We start from the raw sequence: 13,416 nt of genomic DNA, 5'->3' as shown, positions 1-13,416 counted from the left end.
AAGAGTAGTTATCAATGGTTTGCTGTCAAATTTGAAGGGGGTATCTAGTGGGGTCCCACAGAGGTCAGTTTTGGGTCTGGTACTATTCAATATTTTCATTAATAATTTGGATAATGAAGCAGAGAGTGTGCTTATACATTTTGCAGATGACAGCAAGCTGGTAGGGGTTGCAAGCACTTTGGAGGACATGATTAGAATTCAAAAGGACCTTGACAAATTGGAAAATGAGTCTGAAAAGAACAAGATGAAATTCAGTAAAGGTAAGTGCAAAGTACGTCACTTAGGAAGGAAAAAACAAATGTTCAACTACAAAGTGGGGACTAACTGGGTAGGGGTTAGTACTGTTGAAAAGGAGCTGGGGATTATAGTGGATCACACGCTGAATATGAGCCAACAATGTGATTCAGTTGTAAAATAGGCTCATAACATTCTGAGGTGTATTGACAGGAATGTTGTATGTAAGACATGGGAGATAATTGTTCTCCTCTACTCAGCGCTGATGAGGCCTTAGATAGATTACTATTTCCACTTCTGGGTGCTGCACTTTAGGAAAGATGTGGAAAAATTGGAGAGCGAGCAGAGGAGAGCAGCATAAAAATGATGAAAGGTTTAGAAAACCTGACTTATGAAGAAAGGTTAAAAACACTGGGCATGTTTACTCTTGAGAAAAGAAGAACAAGGGGGGAGCTGATAACAATCTTCAAATATGTTAAGGGCTGTTATAAAGATGACTATGATCAACTGTTCTCTATGTTCACTGAAGATAGGAGAACCAGTAATAGGTTTAAGCTGCAGCAAGGGAGATTGAGGTTAGATATTAGGAAGAACTTTCTAACTATAAGGAGAAAGACGAGGAGTACTTGTGGCACATTAGAGACTAACAAATTCGGAAACTCTTGAACATTTTACTGTCTGTTTCAGAGACACTGCTCCAAGGCACAAGTCCTCCCTTAGATGCAGCTTACTCCCCTCTCTTACAGGAATTCTCTATATCTGTGTATATGGAAATGAGGAATTGATTAGGTGCCAGGAGATGGTGTCAAGTATATGAAACATATTTCCTTGGTTTTGTAGAACCAATAAAATTCACTGTTGGGGCTTCCTCTCTCCAGGTCTTTGTCTGTGTTCAGCAAGTTGAAGGGGTCCAAATTTGGCATTTGCCATTATTTTAAAGCTTGGGAAATGAGGCTTGGTGGGGGCTTAACTAAGACACCAAAGCTCCCACTGTGTAGAAACAGTTTGGCAAATGCAGGACAAAAATGTTGCTCTCCAGGCTGCCAGTACTGTGTTTTCACCAGGAGACGAGCCTGATTTAGCAGAGTCCGATACATAACATAAGGAAGTCTGTGAAATTCTGTCGAGATCCAATATCCCAGGGGCGATGGGGAGGTGGGGGTGGAGTACAAGACAAACACCCTCATGCAGCCAATTTCAGCAGCAGTTCATTTACAAGGTAGGTAGGGGTAAAGCTAGTTGGATGATGATGGAAACAGATTCCTATCAATGTCAAAATCTACAAAATTTGCCTGAGTCTTTTGGTTTGAAGAGGCAGATTCTCATTTATGCTAACAACACTTCACACCACTCTGGCAGTAGAATGGGGGCTTAACGGTGGAGTGGATTATACTTATTACACACATTTTAAGGCCCCTTTACACTGCTACAGTGGTAAATGTGATGTAAATGTGAACCATGTGTGAAATATTCCTGTATTTGCTATATGTTTAGTTGCGGGGAAAGGAAGATATACCATCTTAGGATGCACTATTTTTCAGCACCTGTGCTATTGTGTATCATCCAAAGAGAAAAAGATTGTGAATGAAAGGAGTTTGAATTGACAAGCTCTATCAGAAGACATGGTAAGTTAGATCCACCAGACAGCTAAAGCATATCCTGGACTTATAGTTTAAAGTAACTGTACTGAGAAATAAGTTTGCCTTTCTTTGTAATGTGAGCTACCTGAAAATGGCTGTTCAAAAAGTTTGCCTCATTGAGGAGTCAACACACCTGTATTGAAAGAATGAGTATATCTTATTCCTCTTTTTTAATTTAGTATAAAGTCAGAATGAACAAAAGGAAATAATATTTTTTTTGTAAATTGTAAAACTAATAGAGCCATTTGGGAAATTATTGTTTTACATCAAAATTTTTGACAAAAATGAAAACATTTTCATTTTTGTCCAATTTTTCTTTTAATTTTTTCTTTTTTTTTTTTTTCTTTTTTTTTTTTTTTTTTGTCAAAAAACAACAAACAAAAATTTTCAGGTTTAAGCCAAAATATTTTGTCTTTTTTGCACCAGAAACAACTTCTCGTTGTTATTGTTTTCATGAAAATCCCCAAGTTATCTTCTCTCTTCTTTCTTTCTTTCTTTCTTTCTTTCTTTCTTTTGTAACAATCTCAGTTTCATCATAAAGACAGTTTCCATTGATGAAATGTGTTGGTTGAAAACTTTCAAGCAGCTCTAATACATTAACCTGTGGAATTTTCTGGTATAGTAACTTAACAGTGGCAAATGAGAAAAAGAAGGAGAAGATAGATAGATAGATAAATCTATTTCTGAACACAGCACATGGCAGAGAAGTGTTAATATCAGTTCTTGCGTTCTATCCTCAGCTGTCTCTGTGATTTGAACAAATCGCTTCACATCCTTGCTTTAGTTTCCCCATCTGTAAAATGGGAACAATTATACTGACCTTGTTAACCATTCACTCCAAAGTTCCTTAAATCAGGACTCCAGTTTGTAGTTACATTGTGTGGATTAATAGTTATTCTTTGCACATTGCTATGCACATATAAAGAGCTGTACAAGTGCTAAATATTGTTATCTGCACATGAATCAATTCAAATTACAACAGAGAGGGTAGGCATTACAGCTGGGATTTTCAAAGAAGCATAAGGAAGTTAGTCACCCAGCTTCTATTGCACTGACTCCCTCTAACCCGTTTGAAAATATCAGGCTACAATAACTATCAATCATTCTTTTTTCTATAAACTGATGTCTACCTCAGTTCAGGGAGCAATGTCCTCTGTACAATGCAGCAGAAGTACCTAGAGTAGTAGGGTGGGTTATAGGTTGTTTCTTAAGCATTTGGCATTGTGCCGTGTTTGGAACATGATTCCTAACTAGTTAGGCTATTGTTCTGGTCTAACCCAGGCTGTAAGGGTTTGACTGAAAGCTAAGCCCAGGGGAGATGAGTGGAAGAGGAGGGTTGTTATATGAAAGGGAAACTGGGAAGCAATTTTACTGTATTTCTGGGAAGCTGTTTCTTTGCTGTTTGTCTCCACCTGTTTGCCTGGCTTGTCTTTTAGATTGTAAGCTTTTTGGAGGAGGGATGGTCTTCTAAGCACCCAGCACAATGTGGTCCCACCCCTAGCTGGGACCTTAAGGTTCTACCTGAAGACATACAATAAATAATCAACATAATTTATAATTTCCAATGTCAGTTCCTTGTTCCTGAGAATCTGGGGTGGAGTTTTCTAAAGGGCCTATTTAGGACTCTCTTGGAAAGGAAGAATTCCATTTTGTAAAAAAAAAATTCTGAAGGTTTCAAATTTTGTTTTGTTCTGATATGGAGAGAACACGAGACATTTCAAAATTGATAGCAGAAAAAATAGAAGATTAAGAAACCCAGCACACAACAGCCAGGTGGTTCGGGCAGTCACCTGGGTCATGGGAGATTCATATGGACATCCCAGCTGAGGTTGATTCAGAGGAGGGTCTCAAACCTGGGCCCTGTATAGCCTAGGTAATTGCCTGTACTACTAGACTATACAGTTGGCCTTTTCTGTTTGTTCTTATGTTCTTCAGAAATTCCATCCTGGACCTAACAACGCATCCAGACGAAATTTTTGATGAAACTGATACATTTGTGTGAAAGATTTCAGTGTAAACAAAATGGTATTTTTCAAATGTGGCTTAGGAAGAGAAGTCCTGTTGACTTTCAGTGGGACTTGTGCTTCTAGGTCACTTAGGTATTTTTAAAAGTCCCAGGCTTTTTGCTGAGCAGCAAGCAAGGTTATTTTCAAGATGAGCCAAATCCTGAGGCTGTCTCGCAGGTGGGTGAAGTGGGGTTGATGGGCTAGACTGGCAACAGCAGAAAGATGCCTTTGGGTCAGCCACCCCACTGGCTCCTCAGGGGCCTTAGAGGAATGAGAAGTGCAACTCTTATCTCTACTGAGGAGACGGAAAGTTTCACAAGGACAGCACAGTGTTGAGTAGCACCTGCTTCCCTTCCCTTATCTTATCTTTAACCTGGGTTCTAAGTATTACAGCTGGGATTTTAAAAAGAGCCCTAAAGTGCCAAAATCCCTTAGAATTTCAGCCTGGAATCTTGTCCCTTGTATTTCACCAGTGAAGCGAGTTCAAGCAAGAGCCAGGTCTACCAGGTGCAGTGTCAAATCCCACAAACCCACAGCCCAGAAAAATACCTTCAAAGTGTTTTAGGAGATGTGGGCAGAGGTTCAGGGCTGTGGATTTGCAGATAGTCTATTGGTATTCTAAAAGGGTAGAATATTAGGCACTGCACATTTGCACATCAAAAAGAGTATTCAACATGTTTAAATGCCTTATGATCCCTCATGTCTTGACAAATGGACCTCATGGCTGGGGCAGAAATAGAAAACCAAACCAGCGTGTAGGAGTTCATCCTCCTGGGTTTTTTCAGCACTTGATATTTTTGGATTTCCATTGTAGTGCTGTTTTCAGTTATGTACTTTCTAACAATTTGTAGGGAATGTGTCTGTCATAGCCATAATGTAGACCCACCCATGGCTCCACACCCCCATGTACTTCTTCCTCTGCAATCTCTCCTTCCCGGAGATATGGTAATTGATGGTCTGTGTTCCCAAAGCCCTTGGTGTAATGTTCGGGAGAAGCCAAACCATCTCTTTCACCACCTGCATCCTGCAGCTATATTTTGTATTCTCTCTGGGCTCTACAGAATTTCCCATCCTGGCTGTCATGGCCTATGATCACTATTTGGCCATATGCCATACATTGTGCTACATGAACATACAATGTCTCATGAACAGCACCTTCTCTGCTTAACTTACCTTCGGCTCTTGGCTGATGGATTCCTGTCTATCTCTGTGCTGGCATTTCTAATATCCGGGTTGTCCTTCTGTGGCCCTAACGTTATCAATCCCTTCTTTATTGACATAGATTCCTGGATAACATTCTTCTGCACTGAACAAGACTCGTCGAGCTGACAACTTTCATCATCTCATACAGTGTCCTCCATATCTCATGTGTGATAAGTAGCAAAAAACAGGAAATCATTGCCTGAAAACTGATGAAAATTAAACAATTTGGGGAGTTGGAGAGGAGACACTTTCCATGAAAATTTTTGTTTAGTTTAAAAGCCAATATTTTCTGTTGAAAACAAGTTTTCATGGGAAATTTTCAGCCAAAACTACTTGGCATCCAGAAATAATTGATCATCCAATTGCTTTCACTGAGAGTATGATCTAGCGCATAGGGCAGTGAACTGGGAGTCAGGACACATGGATTGTTTTCCTACCTCTATCTTCAACTTGCTGTGTGTGACTTTGGGTGAATTACTTGATGTCTTTGTGCATCTGTTTCCCCATCCACACTTTGTCTATTTAAAATGTAATCTCATTAGGGAAAGGTCTTTCTTTTACTCTATGTTTCTACAGTCCTCTGATGGCCCCCTGATCTCAGCTGAGGTCTCTAGGAGTTACTGAAATATAAATAGAGGAGAGATTCAGGAAGCTGGGCAGGATAATTAATATCTGAAAAAGAAATATTGTAAGATTTTCAATAGCACCTAAGTTCTAAGTGGATTGGCACCTAGTGGACTTTTTAAGCAAGTTACGTGAATGATAAATGTGTCAACAGCCTTAAAAAATAAATCTTACAGGAATGTTGATGCTTCTCACCATATTCAGCAATCACCTGAACATTGTTGGAAGGTTAACAATTATACTAGTGTTGAAACAAACTTGTGTTATTTTGCCGTAAGGTTCATATGAGTGTTTGGGTTTGTTTAGATGGAGAGTTAGTGCACAGCAAGTTGGGCTGTTAATCTACAGCACACACTAGGGCTACGTCTACACTGCTCAACACTTTCAGTGGCATGTAGGGGTTACCACAGTGAAGAGGAAGCTGATCCACACTGCGGTGTGTAGCTACATGTGGGAGTGAAAGACTCTGTCAGGAGGGAGATTTCAGAGTACTTCACTGGGCCAGGGAAAGGCTCCAGAGGTGGGGAGGCAACGAGACACTACACTGCTAAAAATGGCACTGTGCATGGGGGAGACACAGCTTAGGGGAGTAGAGAGCTGTGTAAGGTACCTACTTTGGTAAATGTCCACAGGGTTCAGGCATGTTTTTCCTCTACTTGCCTAAGCAGTGCCTCACTATCTACACAGCTATTATTACCCATGCTAGGGGGGCAAGCTGTGTATACACTGTTCGCCATACACACGGTCAAAAGAAGTGTGCAGTGTAGATATGCTTTAAGTTTCCGTGTGAATCTTGCTGCTTCCCACTAACAGTTGCTTAGTGTGCTTTGATTTACTGTAATTTAAAACAGGAGTAGTTTGATGGGAACTTTTTAGTGAGTGGTAACAGTGCCCACACTGACACACACTGCACTGTAGATTCACACTCTGGCTTGCCACACACTGACACTTCATCTAGACAGGGGCGTTGACATGCATTACAACAGGGTAAGGTGTTACAGTCCTGTGCTTGAACATTCAAATTTGTGTAGTATCTAACTGACTTCAGCATTTTAACTGCTTGCCTCCAATGTTCTCTTATTTCTTGGCAGATGGACCTCATGACCAGTAGAGAAACAGAAAACCAAACGAGTTTGCAAGAGTTCATCTTACTGGGCTTTCCTGGCACTTGGTATTTCCGGATGTCCCTTGTTGTACTGTTTTCTGTGATGTACATGCTAACGATCCTAGGGAATGTGTCCATCATAGCTTTAGTGTGGACCCACCCACAGTTCCACACCCCCATGTACTTCTTCCTCTGCAATCTCTCCTTCCTGGAGATCTGGTTCACCACAGCATGTGTCCCCAAGGCTATTGGTGTCATGCTAGGGACAAGCCAAACTATCTCTTTCACTGTCTGCCTCCTGCAATTGTTCTTTTTCCTCTCCTTGGGTTCTACAGAATGTTTCCTCCTGGCTGTCATGGCCTATGACCGCTATTTGGCCATATGCCACCCATTGCACTACAGTTCCCTCATGAACAGCACCATCACTGTTCGACTGGCCCTTATCTCTTGGCTGTGTGGTTTCCTGGCTATCTCTGTGCTGGCATCTCTAATATCCAGGTTGTCTTTCTGTGGCCCTAACATCATCAATCATTTCGTTTGTGACATAGATTCCTGGATAGCACTCTCCTGCACTGACACAAGCCTCATTGAACTGGCAGCATTCATTATCTCAATCATTGTTGTCGTGGTCTCATGCGCGATAACACTGGTCTCCTACTTTTACATCATCTCCACCATCTTGAGAATCCCATCAGCCCAAGGCCGGCAAAAGGCCTTTTCCACTTGCTCTGCCCATCTCTCTGTTGTGACTATCTGGTACGGCTCCATCACTTTTCTGTATGTCAAGCCTTCTGCACAAAGCTCATTGGATTTGAATAAAACAATCAACATCTTTAGCACTGTTGTAACTCCGATATTAAATCCTTTCATTTACACTTTAAGAAACAAAGAGGTGAAGGAAGCCTTGGCAAAGGCATTCAGTAGGATGTGAAGTCATTTTCAAACAAGCTGGATTTAGTAGAAATTTAGTCAAAAGGACCAAAACATTCCTGAAGGTCATGAATATAGTAGAAAATTAGGAAAAAGGGTTGATGCAGAGAATTTCAAAGGGCAACCAACTCCTTTTTTCTTAAAATGGTAGTCAGACACCTAAATCCTCCCTTAAATCCTAATCTACTTTCTTTGTGCAGGAGATCATGTCTTTGCTTTTTAGCTTTCCTCATTTACAGTAATAAACAGTTACTTTTTTCTTGGATGAGATCAAGTTATTGACTGTTGTCCACTGATCTGACCTTGGAGGGTTTATAGTTCGGGTAAAATATAATCTAGCTGTTAAGCATGCTTATAGAAATAATAATGGAAGTTCTGGAGCTGTAATGTGAAGCACAGGATATACAAATATTTAATACAAAATATATGTATTAAAAGTAGGCTGGCTCTAGGTTTTAATAATTAATTATTAAGGGGTTAGAGTGGGGCCTAGCAGAAGTTGGGGTTGGCATAAGATAGCGTGAGAGTTATGAGTGCTTGACTGAAGGTTATGGAATCATACTTGCTTGACCTAAGGTTATAAAATATAGCAATATGTATCTTGTAATAGTTAGCAATGCATTTGGGGTGAAACAGCTAAACCATAAAGGAACAGATAGTAGCATCTTAGTGGCTTTTTGCAACAAGAGCTAACTGCATTGAGCTTCAAAACTATTGGGAAAGGGACTGGTGCAGATGCTCGTATTACTGTTGAAAAGGTAATTATGGTGAATTGGAACACCATGTATGGACAACTGGAACCCTAAAATTGGTATCCTGGATTACCAAATAGGAATAGTGGGCTGAGATTTGACTTGATCAGATATTGTCCCAGATGTATGTGGGAAGAATGAAAAAAGGAGTACAAAAGTGTATCAAACTTGTTCCTAGCTGGGACACTGGAATTATGATATGGGACAACTGAGTAGGAAACATGGCCCAGCTCTTTCCTCTTGGGGTGATTTCCACATACTTTTTCTTCCATCTTTCTTTCTAAGGGTTTCCATAAAGTTGTAAGTATGCACAATGTAATATTGCAAGTATCAAAAATACACCCCACTCTGGTCCTGAGCTGGTCACACCTTGAATGGTGGGAGATTCTGGCCACTGCTTTTATTCACTTAGATCTGCCTGGCATTTTTCCAAGAAAGAGTATTTCCTTTGAAAATATTTGGCCTTTTTTAGTTGAAATTGTCAACATTGTCAACATTTTTCATGACAAGAAATCATACATTTTTAATGTATTGTTTGAATAAGTGATCAAAGATATCTCAGCATGGATATTGACAAAATATTCAGTATATGAAATTTTTCAGACAATATTGCCATATATAGTAACATATATAAAAGATATATTATATATTTATAACATATATTATTTATGTAAGCTGGCTTAAGGGGTCTGATGAAAAAGGTAGCTAAGCTTGTTGATGGGTAGATGATAGATGGGGAAGACAGGACTGCGCTACCCTCACCAGTACAAGGGGGGAAGGTATTAACACTTGTGAATGGGTGAACCCTTGGGGATGGAAGGCTGACTCATCACCTCACTACACTCAAGCATCTTCAGACCTGCAATGACTCATGAAAGTACGTGGGTTCCTCCACATGATGGAGCCAATTAGTGTTGAGAAACTCAGACTTGTGAATCCAGAAAAATACACCCTGAGGGTAGTGTTACTTGCAGGTTGTATAGTGTTACTGATGAATCCTGTCCATATCAATCTTCTCCTTCCCATTATGTGCTTCCTGTCTCTTTCCCCATAGAAATAAAGTATACCTTGGTTGGTGGTTTATAAGTTATGGAGGTGTCAGAAGAGTATATATTTGAGGTATCAGGCCAGTCATAGGGATAAACTCCAGGTTGAGGATAGTCAAAAACACATAGGGAGGTAAGGTAGGATTCCTGAATACCATAACAGTCAGTTGGAGACACCACCCATTAGGGGCTAAGAACCCAGGCCATTGAAACCCACTGTGGCCAAATCAGAGGGACACCAGGTAAGGGCTCCTCTTGATGATTATCTGCCCTTAGGGGCACAGTGACCCATGAAACCACCTTACATAGATATTTATCTTTCAGGCATATATATCTAAAAATATCTAAAAATATATAAGTATAGATATAGATATATATCAAAGGTGTATTTCGGACAAATGTATACATGGCAATTGTATCTGAAAGTTTTCGTGTACCAATTTTTTTTTTTTCAATATCCAATCAGATACGCTTTTTGATCATAGACTCATAGACTTTAAGGTCAGAAGGGACCATTATGATCATCTGGTCTGACCCCCTGCGTGCTGCAGGCCGCAAGACCCTTCCCTGGACTCTGCCGTTGAAGTCCCCAATCCTGTGTTTTAGAGACTTCAATCGGCTGAGACCCTCCTGCTAGTGATCCCTGCCCCATGCTGCGGAGGAAGGCGAAAAACCTCCAGAGGCTCAGCCAATCTACCCTGGAGGAAAATTCCTTCCCGACCCCAAATATGGCGATCAGTAATACCCCGAGCATATAGGCAAGAGTCTCTAGCCTGACCCTTGTTGGCCATTATGCTATTCATGTACCATTGCTTGGTTTTCCTTGGCTACTATGTTTTACCATTAAACCATTCCCTCCATAAACTTATCCAACTTAATCTTAATCAGAGAGAGTGAGAAAGACTTTTGGCTTTTAAAATACTTTTAATAAATATCAGTACAGAAACACAGAAAAGAAAAGAAATATATAAATTCCACAGCAGCTGGCCACCCCAACAGTTCATTTATAATAGCCCAGTGCTGCATAAATTGTTTCAAATCACTTATAAGAGTACAATATCTAAACTCCAAATGAAGACACGAAACCCCTAAACATCTAAAATAATAATAATAATAATACATTTGCAACCCCAGTACCAATAAATTACTATCATCTACTTTTATAATGGACATCTTTGCTTGACCCAAAATAAAGTTTTCAAGGCATACAACAGATCTCTTTGTGAACCTATACTTAACAGTAAAATAAATACAGTAGGAGAAAAATAAAGGGATAATAACTTAAAAATACCCTGAAGTAAAACAAATAATGTCTGTCACCTGGAACAAGTAGGAAACATGAAAAAAAAAAAGTCTCCTTCATGTTGGACCTGACATGGACACCTGCAGAGTCAAAAATGATGCACAAACATTTTCATGTCTATAGCTCCATGAAGAACTGACCATTGGAGATCATCCTTCCTTTCTGCAATTGGAGGCTTGTATACAGTTCACCAGGCTGGATGAATGGAGTCCGCCACCAGAAGCTGTCTCCTCCATACTGTATTGGGATAATCAACAAGCATTCAAAAATGATGAACCTTTACTGCAAACATATACCATGACTTATGGCCTAAGGTATTAAAAGTAAGTTCAGAAGATCCATTGAAGGCAAGCAAACTGCCAGGCTTCACAACATCCCAATCCACAACGGAAGTAACAGGCAAGAAAATAGAAACATTAGCATAATCAGGAATTAGTATAATCAAGGAGGCAAGTGTCCAGACTGACAATATTGCCCCTAGAAAGGATGATTCCACCAGTGATAAAAACCAAGAAATTCAGTCAACCAAATGAAAACCAAGCTTGACAGCCAAGATATCTGCTGAGACACATGCAAAATTAGTAAAATCAATTAAATGAACCAGTTTTGTTACACCTGTTGCAATAAAGGAAGAGACAAGACTCCTAGAAACAAGACTAGGAATCCTCCCAAGAAGGTTTTAAGCAAGTGGTTCAGCAAGCAGTCCTGGAAACTCCAGCCTATCCAGAAGCCTCAGCTTAAAAAATCTCCAAGCACTAAAAAGGCTTTAATTAGAAAAGTTAACACCTCAAAACTGAGGTAACCAGGGTCAACCAAAAAAGTTCCTGAGCAAAAGCCAAACTCCCCACTTGCCAAAGAAAAGCAAAGGGCAGTTGCTTCCAAGAAACAGGCTCATCCCCAAGCAATAGCTGTTGCAGCAACTGTACCCAAAAAGTAGAGATTCTGCTCAAAGGATTAGTGAGACCTTGACCCCTTGCCACATCCACAGTTACAAAATACTCTGCCTCAGCCAGTGTCGGCCATCCCAGAAAAAGTCTAAAAGAACCTGTGAACTTTGTGAACTTTTTCTAAAAGGACTGGAGGGGGACACAAAACAAAAAACTTATGCCACAATGCAGAGGCAATTTAATTATTTAATAATTAGTAACACACACCCTTGGAATGAGAGTTGAGGCAAACAGCACTTCCACCTTTGCAACCTCCCCTCTAACTTTTCCATAACTCTCTCCCAAATCTGACCCAAAATATCATCTGGTCCCAGCATATTTCCCGTGCCTTAAAGCCAGATCACCTCCACAGTAGTCTTCCCTGGCAAAGTTAGAGGGTGGGAGATCACCCAAGCCCCCAGCAGGAGTGTCTCACGCTTTCCCCAATTTATGCCAGCTGAGGAATCCTGCTTGAAAGAATACTGACGTTCAGTCAAAACCTGGACATTGCAATCATGAGTAATAAACACAGTCACATTGTCAGCATATGCAGAGACTTTCAAGGCAGCACAAGCTGGTACAGGAAGAGAAGGGCAAGAAAAGTGGTTTTGCAACATAGAATCATAGATTATTAGGGTTGGAAGGGACCTCTGGAGATCATCTAGTCCAACCCCTGCTCAAAGGGGGATCAATCCCCAACTCCCCCCTCAAGGATTGAGCTCACAACCCCGGGTTTAGTAGGCCAATGCTCAAACCACTGAGCTATCCCCCTCATGCATAACAGGAGCTTGATAGAAAGAGCATTCAATAGCCCAGACAGGTTGCACCCTCTACGATTCCCCTACAGACTGGAAAGGGGATGCTCAAAACACCATTCATCTTAAGTAGACTATATATCTCAATATAGAGTAACTGAAAGCAGGAGACAAACCTGGGCCCAAAACCAAAAGCAACAAGGGTACAAAACAAATATTCATCATCTACACTATCAAAAGCCTTCTCTCCATAAAGGGGAATCAACCCAATGTGCAAATCAAACATTTTTGAGGTCAAAATTACATCCCGCAAGCGAACAAGGTGATCAAAAATGGACCTGTTGGGGATGCAATATGTCTGATCAGGGTGAACTACTAAACAAATCACAGTTTTCAATTTGCTAAGACCTTTGAACACAGTTTATCGTCCAAGCAAAGCAGGGAAACAGATCTCCAATTCTTCACCTCCCCAAGGCCCCCTTCTTAGGCAACAGGGTAGGAACCACTTGATGACAAATGAGAGGCAGTATCTCCTCTCCAATGCAAACCTGAAAAACCTGGAGCAAGATAGGCTCAAGAAAGGTCCAAAAGGCCTTATAAAACTCAACAGGCAAACCATCAATACCATTAAGGCCACAAGTCAATTCTGAGAGTGTCAGGTCCTGTTCAAGTCTGTCCACATCCAACGTGGAGATCCTAGGAAGATCTTCAAGGAGCCACCAACACTCAGACAGAGACACAGGCTCAGCTGCATACAGGTCTGAGAAAAAATTCACAGCAAAGTTCCTAATCCCCACAGGAGCTGAAAGCACTTGGCCTGAAAATGTCTTGAAATGGCCACTCATTTTCTGGTTGGTATGTTTCTCTTCCAGGTCAGAGAAAAGCTGAGTAG

The 13,416-nt window shown here is 40.6% G+C and overlaps 1 protein-coding gene across 1 annotated transcript; it reads left to right on the top strand.

Annotated features, from left to right (window-relative positions):
- Positions 1-6,807: 6,807 nt before the first annotated feature.
- On the top strand, positions 6,808-7,743 carry LOC117887779 (olfactory receptor 6F1-like). The gene has a single exon (XM_034790500.1). The coding sequence runs from the start codon at positions 6,808-6,810 to the stop codon at positions 7,741-7,743; it is 936 nt and encodes a 311-aa protein (XP_034646391.1).
- Positions 7,744-13,416: the final 5,673 nt, after the last annotated feature.

Source organism: Trachemys scripta, chromosome 14, assembly GCF_013100865.1.
Source record: "Trachemys scripta elegans isolate TJP31775 chromosome 14, CAS_Tse_1.0, whole genome shotgun sequence".
NCBI lineage: Eukaryota > Metazoa > Chordata > Testudines > Emydidae > Trachemys > Trachemys scripta.
The sequence above is the reverse complement of the archived record's forward strand: the minus strand, read 5'-3'. Positions and strand labels throughout refer to the sequence as shown.